Here is a 17,473-nt window from a genome sequence, read left to right as displayed (position 1 = left end):
GATCCACCGCTGTCTCCCCAGGTGCACCCTACGTAGGCCTATTTTTAAAAGGCAGCTTCCTCGTGCCAGAACAGGGAAAACCAGGGAATGGATAGCACATGGTGTTCTCAGACATAAGGGTGATCATCAGTCATGTTGATTACTTGAAAACAAAAATGAATTGGAGGTTCTGGCTTCAAATTTACTAAATTACTTGCTTTAAAAGGTTGGGCTCTCTCTAGCTTTTAGGGAAATGAAAGCCTTCCAGTCCCAGAATTACACAGTACTTAAGCTATTTTGTAAAAACCTTGGGCACTTACTTTTGTACTGTTCTTGGCAGGTTGTGACTTACTTGGCAGGCTGTGGCCTCCAGAGCTGCCCCATGCTGCTGGCCAAAGGATACCCTGACGTCGGCTGGAACCCCATTGAAGGGGAGCGGTACCTGTCCTTCCTGAGGTTTGCCGTCTTCGTGAACAGTGAGTCCCAAGGGTTCTATGCCTTTTAGATCGAAGATGGCACAGTTGTGGGTAAATATGGGAAAAGGAGATCCTTTGAATTGCTTCCTATCCATAAAGATGATAGATACCTACAGGCAGATGGCAGTTGGTGGAAAGATATCAGGGAGAATCAGGCCACACGAGGACTAAGAGAAGCATCCAATGGACTGAGTACTCAGTTCTAGTGCCAGATGCAGCAAGAAACTTACTGTGTGGGCTTGGGCTTATCAGCTCTGTGTATCTCTTCTCCTATTAGTAAAAGAGGGACTTATTAATATCTTCATCTTACTAGTTCACAAAGTTAAATGCAGAGATGCCTCCAAATCCTTAGACTATTAGATGTATAAATGGATAGATGGATGGATGGATGTAATGATGGCTAATGAATAAATTAATTAATATAAATCAAGAATAACTGAATAGCTATAAAAGGTACCTAACTCCATAGAGAAACAAATTGCTATAGCAACCCTAAATATTATTCGTCTTAGTGCAAATCACCTCCCATATTTAGTGAATTCCAAGTCTATAAAAATTTTGTACTTGCCCTAGCCTATAATGTGCTGAGTATTGTATAAAATAAGTGGACTGCTTTCTTAAAAATATACCTTGTCTTCCAAGATTCTGTTATAATACTAATTCACTTGTTTTAATATAGTTATGATCATTCTTCCTTCTCCCAGTTTGGTCTTGCAGGCTAATAAATCCAGCCGGGCTGATTAAGTGATTTTAAAAAAGGAATTGCAGCTAATAAGCAATCATAACAGTTGTTTTAAGTATGATAATTTACCTCAAAATATATTGACATGATATGACCATCATATTTCAACTAGAGGCCCAGTGCATGAATTCATGCATGGGTGGGGTCTGGCTGGCCCACCCTGATGGGGGCTGATCAGGGCCAGGCCAGCAGGGGAGAGGGGATGCGGGAGGTTGGCCAGCCCTGCCTCTAATGGGGGGGACAATATGGGGTGGAGCCAGCTGGGGTTGGGGTGGGGGGCGCAAGCTGTGGGGCCCCGATCAGGCCAGTTGGCCACTGCAATGTGCATCATAGCGACCCGTCATTCCAGTTGCTTGACTTTTATATGTATAAATGTTATTTTCTCATTTCTCTTCACCCCCATCCCATGTGCTTACCTTCCTTCACTGTAATATACTCTATTCTTAATATTTGAATGATTTCCATTTGCCTAGTTTTCCCTTTTTCTGTTTGGGTCACAGATTTTGAAATGTTTATATTTTGTTCCTCTGGATCTCATCCAGCCCAGTTCTTAATCACCTGTATTTTCTTCTCTCTGTCCCTATCTGTTCATCATCTCCAGAATTGCTGAATTCCATTTTCTTTGAGACTAGTTTCAGAATAGCCTCTATGTCTGTTCTACTTCCTATCGAAATGATCACATGCCCAGAATTAATGCAGTTACTGTGGTAATAAAGAGAATTTTCTTAAAGTATATTTTGAGGATGCATAACGCTCATCAAATTATGTAAATAGACAGGACCAGTTTATTCATGGTGGCCACCTTTGCAGTCAAGATCAAGAGCTTTATTGACTCATTTAGTGGGACTGTCTGCATAGGTTAAGAAGGTAAAGGAGCCCTAACTGGTTTGGCTTAGTGGATAGAGTGTCGGCCTGCGGACTGAAGGGTTCCAGGTTCGATTCCAGTCAAAAGCATGTACCTTGGTTGTGGGCACATCCCCAGTAGGGGGTGTTCAAGAGGCAGCTGATCCATGTTTCTCTTTCATCGATGTTTCTAACTCTCTATCCCTCTCCCTTTCTCTCTATAAAAAATAAATAAAATATATTATTTAAAAAAAAAGAAGAAGAAGAAGAAGGTAAAGGAATCTGCTGGCTATGTTCCTATCTGGATTACTTCTACTGGTTACATATGACCACACTGAACTAAACTCTAGACCAAATGTTAGTCTGTCCCCTTTGCTAGTAAGTTGTTTTATGCCCTTTGAACATAGTCTCTACAGTGCCATTTCATAATGCAGCTAGCTCTAGCAAGTTGGCCAATCAGTAGGAAGATACGTGCAATTTGTTTTCATGTTTATTGTGTCTCTGTAATATTAAGACACATTTGGTTTGAGCAAAGAATTTTAGCTTCTGCTTTCAAAGAATTTACAGTGGAGTAAGGCAGAGACAGAGTGCTGGAGGGCTTCCTGAGGGGTAACTCACATCTTGTTGAGAAGATCAGAAAAGGCCTCATGGAGGAGGTGATGTTAGAGATGAGCTTTAAAGGAATCAAACTTCTAGGGACAGAGATGTAGGAGAGGTGATCCAGCTGGGGACGAGCATGAACAGTGACAGGAAGGTTAAAGCATGCTGTGCTCAGGAAACACAGTGATCTATTGGTCTAGAGCAGTGGTTGGCAAACTCATTAATCAACAGAGCCATATATCAACAGTACAACAATTGAAATTTCTTTTGAGAGCCAAATTTTTTAAACTTAAACTTCTTCTAACGCCACTTCTTCAAAATAGACTCACCCAGGCCGTGGTATTTTGTGAAAGAGCCACACTCAAGGGGCCAAAGAGCCACATGTGGCTCGCGAGCCGTAGTTTGCCGACCACTGGTCTAGAGGATAGGTAGATACATGGATGACTCTAGTAAAAGATGTGTTTTAAAAGGTAGGTCTACTGGGCAGCTCTTTTGGGAAAAACCTAAATGCCAACCTGGAATGTTTAGTCTTGATTCAATGTGCAGAGAGCTGGGAGATCTTATTCCAAAAAAAAAAAGTACTAATGGGAACACTGGCTACTTCTGGACTCAGGTTTGGATAACAAGCTTCTGAATTATAATGGTGGTGGTAGGAATGGAATGTAGAAGATACATGTAAAAGAAATTACAGAGAACAACCAAGATGGCGGCATAGGTAAACACCTGTACTTGCTGCCTCTCACAACCACATCAAAATTACAACTAAAAGACAAAACAAATATCATCCAGAACCACAGGAAACATGGTTGAGTGGAAGTTCTACAGCTAGAAGGAAAGAAAAACATGCATTGGGACTGGTAGGAGATGCGGAGGTGCGGAAATGCGGAGGTACGGAGGCGTGCGAAATGGGCTGGCAACTGGGTGCACTGTTGTTGTTTTCAATCGGGAGAGAGATACAAGCTCGATATTGCTCTGAACTCCAGTTCCGTAGAGTCTCATATGGGGAGAAACTGGACTGTCTGACATTGGGCAGAAACGCGAGGGCGGCTTTCTCTCAAAGGTGCTCACAGTCATCATTGTTCCTGCATGGGGCCCTGGGACACAGAGACCCGGGGACCTCTCCGGGGAAGGACGGACTGGCAGCCATTGCTGTTTGCTCCACCCTGGTGATTCCCTGAGACCCAACCCCACCCAATTTACAACCCCACCCAAGCTGTGAGCAGTGGCTTTTGCATATGAATGGCCTGTCCCTCTTGCAACCTAAAACCTAACAAACTACAGCTGAGTCAGAGAGGTCCAAAGTGTCCAAAAGAATGCCTAAGGCCCTGCAGTGGCAGCCTGCATTGCTTCACAGCTGGGCCTCATCTGGGCACCTTCAAACCCCAAACAAAGAGGAGGAATCTGCAGATCTCTCTGTAGCTCCTGCTGGGTGGCCTCAGGCAGTGGCTGACTTGGCACCTCCTTGGAGATCCAAGAGCCAGTGTACCCAGGGGTCAGTGTGAGACCATACCAGATTACAACTCTTCACATCCATAAGCAACACACTCAAGGGGCAGACTCAGTGATCACCAAAGCCCCACTGAAGCAAGTCCTGCCCCATAAAGGTGTCTCCAGCACAGCATTTCTCCCATTGTAGACACAGCTGGTCCTCACAGCCAATTGACCTGGAGGTCAATTTCTCCCAGTGATACCAACAGCAATCAAGGCTTAACTACAACAAGACTGTGCACACAGCCCACAAAGGGGTGCACCAAGAGTGTCCACCTCAGGTAATGGGGGAGGCTGAGTCACTAGGCCCTATAGAACACCTAGCACACAAGGCCACTCTATCAACACAGGGAAGCAACCAACATGTGGAGACAAAGAAACATGTCACAAATGAAAGAAATGGAGGAAAGCAAACTACTGGATATAGAGTTCAAAACCACGGTGATAAGGTTACTCAAGAATCTTCTAGAAACCTCCGAGAAATTTAGTGAGACCCTCAGGGATATGAAAAAGGACCAACCAGAAATTAAGCATACACTGACTGAAGTAAAGAATAATATACAGAGATCTAACAGCAGACTAGAGAATTGCAAGAATCAAGTTAAAGATTTGAATACAAAGAAGCAAAAAAACACTCAACCGGAAAAGCAAAAAAAAAAAAAAAAAAAAAAGAATCCAAAAATATGAAGATAGTGTAAGGAACCTCAGGGACAACCTCAAGCGTACCAACATATGAATTATGGGGGTGCCAGAAGAAGAGAGAGAGCAAGATATTGAAAACATATTTGAAGAAATAATGACAGAAAACTTCACCTACCTGGTGAAAGAAATAGACTCTAGGGAACCAAACAACAGTCCAATCATTTTGCAGTATTGTCTTGGTAGCACTGTCTCCATAATGAACAAGGAGAAACAGCATTTTTTTCCTTTGAGCTTGTCAAAAAAACTGTGGCATTATTAAATTACTGTTTGGTGCTAATGCTTTCTTAAACACATTTTTAAAAGCCAAGTCAAAGCTTTTGCTCTATCAAACTAACAAAATTGGCAATTTATTTATAACATTATTTCCTAGTCATTCTTAATGTCTGTATTAAATCTTCTTAAACAAGATTTGTCTTTAAAAGAACTTCTTAAAGTATATAATTTTCTCAACTTTATTTTTATTAGCTAGCTGGAAGCCTTGGGGTGTGTTTAACACTGAGAATAATGAAGTTCAGAAGCTTCTATTTACTCGGCAGTTGCAAATTCTATAATCAGTCTAGACCCAGATATGTCTGGGTGCCTGATTAATCCCTTCCTAACGTAGCTTCCAAGAAGTAATGGATTTCTTACTAATCTGCAAGAAGAAGGAAAGAGTTCTTCTGTGCTTCTTTGAATCCTTGGAGTGTTTCAGTGATATATTCCCCAGGCTACAAACTTGGTTGTTGAAAACACAGTATCTCCTAGCTTTGCTGAATTTCTCTGGGCAGATTTATCATCAGTGATCATAACTTGCACATCCATCACATGACATGTGAAGATTTTATGAGAATCTATGAGAACTGAGAAGAGACATACTCTACAAGTTCTACCTTGGTGTCAGTTATAAATTAAAGCAGGAAACAGAACAAACCTAAGTTGAATTATCAGAAACATATATAGGATAATGACTAAAAGTTCTGTTATCAACCACACCTACCTACATAGTGGTGCACATGATTGTTGGCATGCCAAAACTGATGGTTCTTATTGGAATCTGGTAGAGTGAATCTAGGAATGCCTGGGCAAGAAGGCAAGTGTTGAATAATGTCTTGAAGAAAGAAATTGACATAATTTAACAGAGTAGTGTGAGGAGATCGTACTGATGGGCCTTTGAGCTGGGAGACATAAATCTTTTAGGATATGTCAACTATCCTATATAATAAAAGGATAATATGCAAATTGACCCTAACAGCAGAATGATCAGGAACAACTGGTTGCTATGATGCACACTGACCACCAGGGGGCAGACGCTCAATGCAGGAGCTACCCCCTGGTGGTCAGTCCCCACAGGAGGAGCTCCACTCAGCTACAAGACAGGCTAAGGGCTGCGAGCGCAGCAGCAGTGGCAGGAGTCTCTCCCGCCTCCTTGGCAACGTTATGGATGTCTGACTGCCAGCTTAGGCCCTGTTGGGAGCAGGCCTAAGCCATCAGTTGGACATCCCCCAAAGGCTCCCGGGATGCCAGAGGGATGTCTGACTGCCAGCTTAGGCCCAATCCCCCGGGGAGTGGACATCCCCTGAGGGGTCCTAGACTGTGAGAGGGTGCAGGCCAGGCTGAGGGACATCCCCCCGCCCAAGTGCACAAATTTTCATGCACCGGGCCTCTATTATCTTAATAAAGCTGGAAAATTATTTTAGGGTCAAGTGTACAAAGTAGCACATTAGCTTTGAAGTGCATAGTCAGTACAGATGCTTAAAAGAATCCGCTGGTTCATTTCTGCTTATGTATTCATGTTTTTAGAGTAGGAAAGGATATAATAACCATTCTTAGTATGATTGATACTGAAGACTGGGGATGGTTAGGCTTATTCTCAAATTTACAATACAGTTGGAAAGATTCAGCAAATTTTCAAAACATTAACCTATGTAAAATATTTAAATAACAGTTTGAGACAATTATGAATAACAGTGTTGTACTCAAGAGTAAGAGGAGAAGGTAGACTGTGAGACGTATTTGAGATACGGCCAGTGGGGGTTGGGTACTTAACATCTGTGTTACACCTTCTCACCTATTATAAGGCATGTGCATTCTCTTCTTCCCCACTTCCTTCATTCTCCCACTGGACCTCTTGAATCTCTGTGCCTGAGAAGGTGAAGGAAATCATTCACTGGGGTCAGGTAAAGGATATAGACACAAAGGCAAGGAAATGTGACTCCATCTATAAAATCTCAAAGTAAAACAGCACCAAATACCAGAAATAAGTAGTCAAAACAACACAAGTAACAGAAAATAAATTACTCAATGAAGACAATAGCAAACCAAGCCCAGAGAACCAAAATCAGGAATCTGTGCCTGAGTGAAAAGATGCTTGGCCCTGTTCTTTTCATGCTCAGTAAATTGTGCAGCAGTTCTTCACCACAGCTCCCCGTCTGGTCCCAGCAGGAGAGTGGCTGAGCAGCTTGGCAGTGGGCTCAGACATCCAAAACCCATATGTATATATGAATTCTTTATCAGTCATTTTATTGATAAGAATGGTAAATGAAGTCTGATACCTAAATAAAATTGTGCATTTTAGATGAAATAGTAAAGCAGTACAAAAACTGCTGCATTAAAACTATTCACGCAAAATGGCAGTATTATGAGCTCATCACAAAGTTATTTTCATCAATGTGGTGAGAATGCCCATATTTAACAGGTGGGTTCTATTCTATCAGGGCATTCCTCAGTTCTGATTTCAGGCTCCCATATCAACCAAGTTTTATTTCATACTTCATGAAAAATCCATAGGGCCCCCAAATTCTAGACACCTGGGCAAAATTGTAGCATGATTCTGGGATTGAATACTGGTCTCTATAATTTTTTGATTACCCTGCAAATTTTCATTTAGTCCATTGGTTTAAAATTCCACATAAATGCGGATCATCCCCCAAATGTACGTTTCTGTCCTTTTCCTCTTCCCTGAGCCCCAGACTTGTGTATCCAGTAGCCTATTGGATATTTCCACTTGGCAGTTAAACAAGCATCTCAAATTCTGTACATCTTACAGCTGAATTTATAATTATCGACCCAAACCTGTTCTTCTCATAGATTTCCCATCTCTCTTACTAGCTCAACTAACTTTGTAGATATTCAAGTCAAATCTTAGAAGGCATCCTTGATTCAACTTTTTCCCTTTTCCCCACATTCAATCCATCAAGAATTCTGTTGATTCAATGCCTAAAATATACCTGAAATCTCCTGACTTCTCGCCACCTCCACTGGCCACACCCTACCCCACGCTATCATTATCTTCCACCTGGACCGCTACAGTTGCAGGGAAACTGGTTTCCCCACTTCTGCTCTCACCCCTTTATCAATCAGCCTCTGCTACACAACAAACAACTTCATAATCTCACTGACATATACTTTAAGCATGTGTTTTTTGCTCACATATCTGCAAGTTGGCTGGAAAGCTCTGCTGTAGGCCTGTGGATCTGCTGGGGTGGCCCTGTTACACTCATCTCATTCTGCTGTCCAGGCTTAACTGTTGTCTTCACTACTTGCCCATTGTTCCTGGATCAGCTACTGGCATCTAATACAGGCTCAATGAGTGGTTGGATTAATTACCAAATGTGCCACCAACCCCTGTTTTCCCTATTCTGTCACAGTAATTTACTGGTATTGACACATCTTTAGCTCCCTTCCCAAGCACTAAGGGGGTTATTTTATGTCTTAACTACTTTCACTAATTTGTTTATACAAATTTCCTACCACCATATTAAAGTTGGCACTTAAAAAAAAAAGGTATTGAGTCCTGACCATCAGCTCTGCCTTGTGATTCTCTAAATTAACTGAATGAGAGCATCTCTAGATTCGTTCATGCTGGGACCCCAGTGATCTCCCTTATTGCACTAGGACTTGAGTGAGGATATGTTCACTTCCTTAGGACTAACTGAAGTCTGAGAAATCAGGTTCTTGTAAACAGAGGCTAATAATTGCCCTGATGATGTAGTGATGCATGGTCACCCTCCACTTTCCATCCAATCATTTCAAGCTTCCATCTTGAGTCTCAATGGAGTATTTTCATTTGTTTGGAAAATATTTTCTGAGTACCTGTTATATGCCAGGTGTTAACAAGATGCTTGAACATACAGAGACATAATGCCCTGCTCTTATTAGATATAGAGTCTAGTGAGAAAAACTGACACAAATAGATACAAACAATTAATTAGTTATACTTGTGTTCAATGTTTCAAGGAAGAGGAACAGATGTTTTAAAAGACCAGGTCCTCTGGGACTTCCAAGTTCAAGCTTGCTCTGAAGGATAAAATGGAGTTACCTAGGTCAAGGGTTTATATCAAAGGAATGAGAAGGAAAAGAGCATTTCAGGTAAAGGACCTTAAAACAGGGACTGTAGTTAGAATATAGAGAGTAAGGAAAGCGATGGACTAAAAAGAAAACCATTGCATCCCTACTAACCGTCCCTGTGGTGAGAATGACTGCTTCAGGGTAAAACGGGCAATCATTCCATTTCCATCCAATGTTTCGGGAATGTGGAAAAGAAGGTAGTAATGTGAAGACAGTGTTGAGAGCCTTTGAAGAAAGTCACTGTGAACAGTCACACTGTTATGAAGTTTTATTCTTTTTGGAACTCAAGCAAAAGCATTGTTGTAAGCCCTTGGGCAAACCTAATTTACCTCAGATCTCTCACTCCCTTGAAAAATGCCCTCAGGGTCAATATTCATCTTCCCTACAGTGGATTTGGTTGGCAGTCTAGCCTGCTAAGCTACAGGTAATTAAGAAGAGAATGTTCTCTCTCTCTTCTAATCATGCCATTCTCTGTACCTTCTGAAGCCTTTGGAAATTCTTTCCCATGGTCCCCTCTCTAATTAGCAGCAGTGGTTACACTTTAGTTCCTTCCTCCTGCAGGCTGCCCTCTGTATCCCCCACTATTCACTAATCAAGGAATGGCTTCCTGGGTCAGTTGGTAGAGCCAACCTAATTGGCTTAAATCTGAACCTGCGATTCAGATAAAATAAGGCTAAAGTGGCAAATGAATTTCAATAGCAAACTCAGTATAGAACTCATAGCCTGTTTTTTTCAAAGTCTTTTGCACATTGTGATCCATGTCCCATCAAACTCCATGATGCTGATGACAGTGTGAAGAGCTAAGTTGAAGAGCACACTGGTAAAGGCTGGCTGATCCACAAGTGTTTCCATCCTGGCAACTTAAATAATTGGTACAATATTTAAATAAGCTGATTAATGTGGGGAGGGGAGTCCCTCTTATTTTAACACTGGAAATTTCAGTTTTAGCTTCATTATTCTTATTTTTATATAAAAATAGAAATTTATTTCTTATAGTTGTAGAGGCTACAAAGTTCAAGATCAAGTCACCAGCAAATTTGGTGTCTTCCTGCTGTGTTCTCACATGGTAGAAGAGCTAGCTTCATTATTCTTGAAATGAAAAATGATACTGGGAAGATAGATATATGTGCTACTTGATAAGTTTTGGGGGTCAAAAGCATTTGAAAGTAGTGAACTATTAGTTTACCTATGACTAAGAATATTTGCTTTCAAATATGTTGAGTTCTTGGTGCTTTTCTTTAAGTATCCCTCCTGTGATTAAACTCTATCAGATACAGATTTTAGTTTCAACTAATAGGAAAGCATGACCTTAGGACTTAGCATCATCACTTTATCTGACCTTTTCTGCAAATTGCACAATGTCACTCAAACTCTCCTTAGTTTCTCTCTTCATTGGTTCTTTCTGCCACACCATTATTGTGATTATTTTACCCTTTTAGCATCTCCTCAGAAATTTCCTGAAATGGATTCGTATTTAATAAAAACAAATTATTTTTCGATGTTATACGTTAGATAAAACTTGAAGAAAAACTTCTTTACAAAAAATTTAGCCTCTTTTTGAAGGATTGAAATATAAAGCAATGAATGCATACTGATGGGCTGTTTAAGTTCAGTTTAATGAAAATTTTTCAGAATCAAATTACACAGTTACAAAGCTTAAAGAGATATATTTACAATCTTGAATTTTAGCTGAAATTAAAAAGATTGAGTAATTTTTTAAAAAGAAAGGATATCAGCAGGCCAACCTCTGGACCAAGAAGGACTATGACTGGTACATAAGGTAGGCTCTCCAGGGTTGTAAGACCCATCAAATGTGTTCAAGTATGAATTCATGTGGGAGATGAGCACAAGCTAATTTCAAGCATTTGGACAGCAAGCTCAGCCCCTGTGAATCTTGGACATTATGGGAGAAATCTCTGCATATGAGTTAAACTAATACATTCACTCTAAACCTAGAAGAGGCATGAACATCACAACAGGGCGGATGAGACCCAGTGAGATTGTGCAGGGTGCATATTCACACCGTGATTTGCTAAAAAGCTGGACTGAAAGGACAGGTTTTCTGGGTTCCCATACTGATGCTCTACTCACAACACTTCTAAGTTGATTCATAAAAATTGTTATTAAACAGAACTTAAACTTCCCTGATGGTTTTTAAAATGTACGTATAGATTTTTCAGTGCAGAGCATCACTTCTAATGAATAGGATATGGCAGAAATGATGTGTGTCAAAACTGTAAGAGGCATTGCGACTTCTGCCTGCTCCCCCTCTTGGGGCGTTTGCTCTGTGGGGATCCAGCTGTCATGCCATGAGAATACTCAGGCCACCCAGTGGAGCGGTGCACATGGTGAGGAACTGACGCCTCCTGCCAACATCCATGTGCGTGGGTGTGGAAGCTGATCCTCCAACGTCCAGTCAGGCCTTCAGAAGACTGCAGCCCTGGCCAGCATCTTGGCTGCAATCTCACAGGAGGTCTCAAGCCAGGACCACCTCGCTTAGTCACTCCAGTATTCCTGACCTACAGAAACTGTAAGATAATGAATACTTACTATTCTAGCCTGCTACGAGTTAAGGTAAATTTTATGCAAAAATAAGTATTTAATATAACAGCATATCGGGATGCCATCTCTATCATAGAGCTCAATCCTCCAAAAATTATCTAAAGATTTTGTGAAAGAGTTTTTCTTTAGGCTCCATCCAATGTACAGCATCAAAAAGTATCGTCTTTGAGTTTTGTCTGAGAGAAGAATTCTGACACAAATTCAGATTGTATCTGAGACAGAAGGTGTGTTCTATGGAGCTGTTTGAACAGCTGTCAAACGGCTTTTGTATTGGCTCTGAGAGGCATTGGCTGTCCCTTTCTAGGTGAGACAGGCCCACTGCTTAATCACTTCTTCAGTGGTCTACGGTTCTTCCAAGGAAAAATACCAGTAGACTATAATTCTCCAACCTTTAGCTTCCCGCAGAGCTATTTTAAGTATAACCAAGGCAACTTTACCAAGTAGGTTTATTTCATGGAGAAATGATTTCAGGAATGCCCTGAGGTCCATCCACACAAACCTGGTTGTTCTGGGGCAGGTACTAGACTGAGACTATAGCTCAGGAGCTAATATGTCCCCTCTCACAGGTTGATTGAGGCACATCAGCTTGAGTTACTCTTTTACCTGCGCTCACAGAAGGAAGGAAATACCTTTTAAGTGCTCCTCAAGGAGTTAGCAAATATATAAAGTTTTTTTTATTCTCTAAGTCAACTGTAAATTAATCTGTAATTGGTGGGAGACTCCATGGTGTATTTCTTGCCCTCTGAGGACCTAAAGATGGTGAAATAATCTGAACAGCACAAAAGCCTGAACTTAAAAGCAAGATTTTATTCTATATTGGTTAATTGTAATATTTCAAAGAAACAAATTCTGACCTGATTTATCAAAGCTCATTTTTCTTTTCATCAATATTACCTCCTGATCTTAAGAGTGAGTGGCACCATGGCCAGTGTTGCTTAATGGTTAGAGCATAGGCCCATGCCCTGAAAAGTCAAGGGTTTGATACCAGGTCAAGGGCATGTACCTAGGTTGTAGGTTAGATCCCCAGCCCCTGGTCAAGGTCGTATGGGAGGCATCCAATTGAAGTGTCTTTCTCACATCGATTATTTTTATTTCTTTCTCTCCTCCTCCCTCCCTCCCTTTCACTCTCTCTATTAAAAAAAAAAAGAGAGAGTGAGTGGCAAGCTCAGTCAAATGCTATTCTCCCAGCCTCATTAATTGGAAATAAATCCTGGGGTTGTCCTTCCCAACAAGAAGGAAACAATGCCTCTTTCCATAGGTGAAAGTGTGGAAGAAAATGCCAGTGTTGTGGTCAAGCTGCTCATCAGACGCCCCGAGTGCTTCGGCCCGGCCCTGCGGGGTGAAGGAGGAAATGGTCTGTTGGCCGCCATGCAAGGTGCCATTAAGATCTCTGAGAACCCAGCCCTCGACCTCCCCTCTCAGGGATACAAGAGAGAAGTGTAAGTGAATGGAATTGCCTTCGGGTGTGGATTTAGTTGGTGAACTTCCAAATATCAATACAGGAATCATTGAAGACGTGTCACTAACTCCCCCCGCTAGAGGAAGCACAGGTTCTGTACAGTTGTGGTGAAAACATCTTAAATCACTTTGTCAAGCACATTGCTGTCTTCACTCTCCCAGTTAGTCCAGTGATCAATGTCACCTTCATCCGCTTCCATTTTTCTTACTCCACTCAGACCAATTGGCAAATCGAGAAGTCTGGCCAGTTCTTCTCGCCAACACTGTCCTCCCTACAGCATCACCACAGGGAAAGCTGTGCAGAGGCTACAAGGCCTGGACCAACAAGTTTACCATAGTTGTCTAAATCCAGACTGTTTCCTTCAGTATTTTAAAACATGGTTTCTCATCTCATACCTCACTTTTAATACTTCCTCTTCTGAAAGTATTTTGATTTGATTCTTTAGGTAAAAAAGAGAACTGCCGAATATGAAACATCACAGCATCCCTAATCTTGGTATTTAAAGGTTAAGGAGATCGTTGGTGCGGATAGCCTTGTGACTTTTCTTTCATTGTGTCTTATGTCCATGTTCCTTTCTTCAATCACAGCCTCTGGATTAGACCCCAGAATCTAAAGAGTGGGTAGAACTCCAGCTGGTTGGCTGTTTTTTTTCTTTTGTCATTTATTCTGGCAGGTGACCTAGTAGAACTAGAAAGAACCTAAAACATAAGCTGTCCCAACTCCCTCATGTAACATGAGAAAAAACTGAGGCCCAGAGTTATCTAGCTTGTTAGCAACAGAGCCAGAACATGGACGCAGCCCTCCTGACTCCTTGTCCAATGTGTTCCATGTGTATTCAGGAAGGAAAGGAGGAGGAATGGTTAGTAGGAACTATGGGAAATCTGGTGCCTCGCCATGAATGTATATGGTCTGAATGATAGCTGATGTCAGTACACATGCCTTAACGTTCATGGGACCCTAGGAATGTCATGGATGATTATTTGGGTCCTTTGAACTTAGTGCCTAAAACCACCTGGTTGGCTTCTGGAGGGAGGAAAGGTGTCCAAGGGAAAGGATGCTGATGCCCAGGATGAGCAGAGCATTTTCATATCATGTAGCTCATGTCCAATGACATGGCCATGGCATACCTGCCAGGCTTCCTCCCACCTCCTTGTGTTGGTTCTTTCTCAGCAGCACAGAAGACAGTGAAGATGAAGAAGAGATCGTACACATGGGCAATGCAATTATGTCATTTTACTCAGCTCTTATAGATCTACTGGGCCGCTGTGCTCCTGAAATGCATGTAAGTAATCGAGCTCTCAGAGGGCAACTTGAAGGGGCTTGATCCAAGAACACTGTAGATTTTCTGAATGTAAGTTTTTCTTCTGGCATGTGCTGTCATGACGTTCTCTCAGCTCCTTTTAGCTAACATAAAAAATAGCTTCCAGCTCTGGTACCTGACTCTGCAGCTTTCTAGGGAATGTGTGTATGTTACCTGTTGTTGAGTCAGTTCTGAATCCTGGTGACCCTGTGACTGAGTGATATCCTCAGGGCTGTCTTCAGCAGCCCTGCTCAGCTCCTGCAGACTCCTGCCTGTGGTTTCTTCTATGAAGTCAAACCATCTAATATTTAGTCTCCCTTTTTTTTCATCTGTCTTCTATTTTCCCCCACATTATTGTCTTTTCCAAAGAACCCTGCCTTCTCATAATGTGCTCGAAGTGGGACTAAGGAATGACTCCTGAGCAAATCTCTGTGTCATGTGATTTCTCTGTGGCACTAGTTTGGCGTATCTTCCCCATATCCTGCTCCAAAAGCCCCGCAAAATTATATGCCATATGCCTCAATTTCTTCAAAATGTTACCAACTTAATTCATTTTTTATGATTTTCTCTTTTTTTCTTTTTCAATTACAGTTTACATTCAATATTATTTTGTATTAGTTTCAGGTGTACAGCATAGTGGTTGGACAATCATATACTTTACAAAGTGATTCCATCAATATTTCAAGTACTCACCTGGCACTGTACATAGTTATTACAATATTATTGACTGTATTCCCTATGCTGTACTTTACATCCCCATGACTATTTTGTAACTACTGATCTGTCCTGCTCAATCCCTTCACCTTTTTCACCCAGTCCCCTAACCCCCTCCCCTCTGGCAACCATCAGTCTGTTCTCTGTATCTGTGAGTCTGTTTCTATTTCCCAAGTTTATTCTTGATGGTGGCCATCAGGCTACTCCACATGGAAAACCCTATTTTCTTTATGACCATGGCGTTCGGTACCAGGAAAGTAGTCTCTTCCCATAATCCATGATTATTTCCCAGCGGTAAGCTTTACAGACATGCCAAAAGGGATGTTTTCATGGGATGTCTTCTCAGATTTCCAATTTTGACCTTAAAACTTGTGTTTTTCCTCCTCCCTTTTTTTACTTCTGCTGTGGGCTGAGAGAAAGTGGCCTTATTAAATATATAAGGTCTCATGTCATAAGTGAGAGAGGAAATAACTGCTTATTTTATGACAACAGTAAAGATATATTTTAAATTTTAAAAAAAAACTTGATAATTCTTTGAAAGAACTGTTTGGCTTGCTCATTGGGCTCTGGCTCCTGCCTGCCTCTCTCTGTAGTGCTCACAGCATTGGGATTATTACAGAGCATCTCCCAAAAGCACTTGCAATGCAGATTAGGCTGACATAAGCAGTTGTATCTGGTGTTGATGAGATTGTATAAATGGTCACTGCCAAGTGGGTGTGTTACATTTTTTAATACTAATGAAAAAAGAACCCATTAAAGTAGTGGCTTTTAAACTTTTTGACCAAAACAATTTGTTTTGATCATAGTAAGAAATATAATTTACGTTGCCGCCTAGTATAGGTATATTCCAGAAACAAAATTTATCCTTACTACAGACATTGCACTCTAATTTCTTCTACTCTATAATGCTCTCATGCTCTTTAATGCTGATCACAGCCCACTAACTTGATTTTACAACCCACTAATTGGTCATCACCTGTAGTTTAGGACACTGCATTAAAGAGTCCACTCTTACCTTTCTTCCAGGATTTCATGGGTCTTGCTTAATACATAGTCTAGCCCATTTGCAAATCCATCGACACATGTTTAGGGAAATGATTCCAACATAGAAGAACCTAGATCACTGTTTTTAGAAGAAAGTCAAAATCTTTTTTTTTAATATCTTTATTGATTTCAGAGAGGAACGGAGAGGGAAAGACAGATAGAAACATCAATGATGAGAGAGAATCATTGATTGGCTGCCTCCTGTGCCTCCGCCAATGGGGATCAAGCCTGCAACCCAGGCATGTGCCCTTGACTGGAATCAAACCCAGGACCCCCCAGTCCGCAGGCTGATGCTCTATCCACTGAGCCAAACCAGCTAGGGCAAAAGTCAAAATCTCGATAAAGAAGGCTGGTCAGATCCTTAGAATTCTAGTTCCTACTATGATAAACCAGCTTTACCCACATGGGCTCATCTTTTTATTTCTGTGCCTTAAACAAATAAAGGAAACTGAAAGGGAGCCAGGGAAATACTAGGTGTTCTACAGTCTTGAGTGCAGGGATGACAGTTCCCCTGCTCACCTGTCATCACTTCAGAAAACAAGTTACACAGTTTGCTTATTCTCAGGAAGACAGCAGCATGGGATAGCTGCACCATCAGAGCCCCATCTGAGAAGGAGTTCCTTCCTGCCCCTCTGGTCTGACACTTACACACACACACACACACACACACACACACACACACACACACACACCCCTTCCCAGATCCCTCCTCTGGGCCCTGCTCTGTGAGCGGTGGTGGGAGGGGAGATGCCATCATCACTGACAGCTGTCCCTCTACCTACAGGAATGAGAGGTGGCAGCTGGGGTGAGTGCACAGGCTTTCTTTCCCTGGGGCCTCTGTGCATCATATCCCAGCATGCCCTGCAGCTGACCTAAGGTTGATTCCATCTTGAGCTCATGGCAGTTCAGTTCTCTACCTGAGGGCCCGTGTCCAGAAGCATACTTGTCGCCCCATACTTGTTGTCACCTGTACATGCTGCTTGTCCCGTTCATGGCTGTATGGATCATGCCATCCATCCCAGAATACCTCCACTGAGATTCTCAATTTATCTAGGGCCGTGGTCGGCAAACTGCGGCTCATGAGCCACATGCGGCTCTTTGGCCCCTTGAGTGTGGCTCTTCCACAAAATACCACGGCCTGGGCGAGTCTATTTTGAAGAAGTGGCGTTAGAAGAAGTTTAAGTTTAAAAAATTTGGCTCTCAAAAGAAATTTCAATCGTTGTACTGTTGATATTTGG

The 17,473-nt window shown here is 41.8% G+C and overlaps 1 protein-coding gene across 3 annotated transcripts in view; it reads left to right on the top strand.

Moving 5' to 3' along the window:
* RYR3 (ryanodine receptor 3) overlaps nt 1–17,473 on the top strand; it is a gene marked incomplete at its 5' end in the record, with an annotated part of 535,717 nt that overhangs the window by 396,266 nt on the left and 121,978 nt on the right. For 2 of the 3 annotated variants that reach the window (XM_079768746.1, XM_079768747.1), the window contains 3 exons: nt 320–455; nt 12,977–13,157; nt 14,348–14,459. In XM_079768746.1, coding sequence (XP_079624872.1) covers nt 320–455; nt 12,977–13,157; nt 14,348–14,459 — 429 coding nt within the window. The remainder of the gene's footprint in view (nt 1–319; nt 456–12,976; nt 13,158–14,347; nt 14,460–17,473) is intronic. The other variant, XM_079768748.1, reaches the window with a different exon arrangement.

Source organism: Cnephaeus nilssonii (assembly GCF_951640355.1).
Source record: "Cnephaeus nilssonii genome assembly, chromosome: 4".
Taxonomy (NCBI): Eukaryota; Metazoa; Chordata; class Mammalia; order Chiroptera; family Vespertilionidae; genus Cnephaeus; species Cnephaeus nilssonii.
The sequence above is the reverse complement of the archived record's forward strand: the minus strand, read 5'-3'. Positions and strand labels throughout refer to the sequence as shown.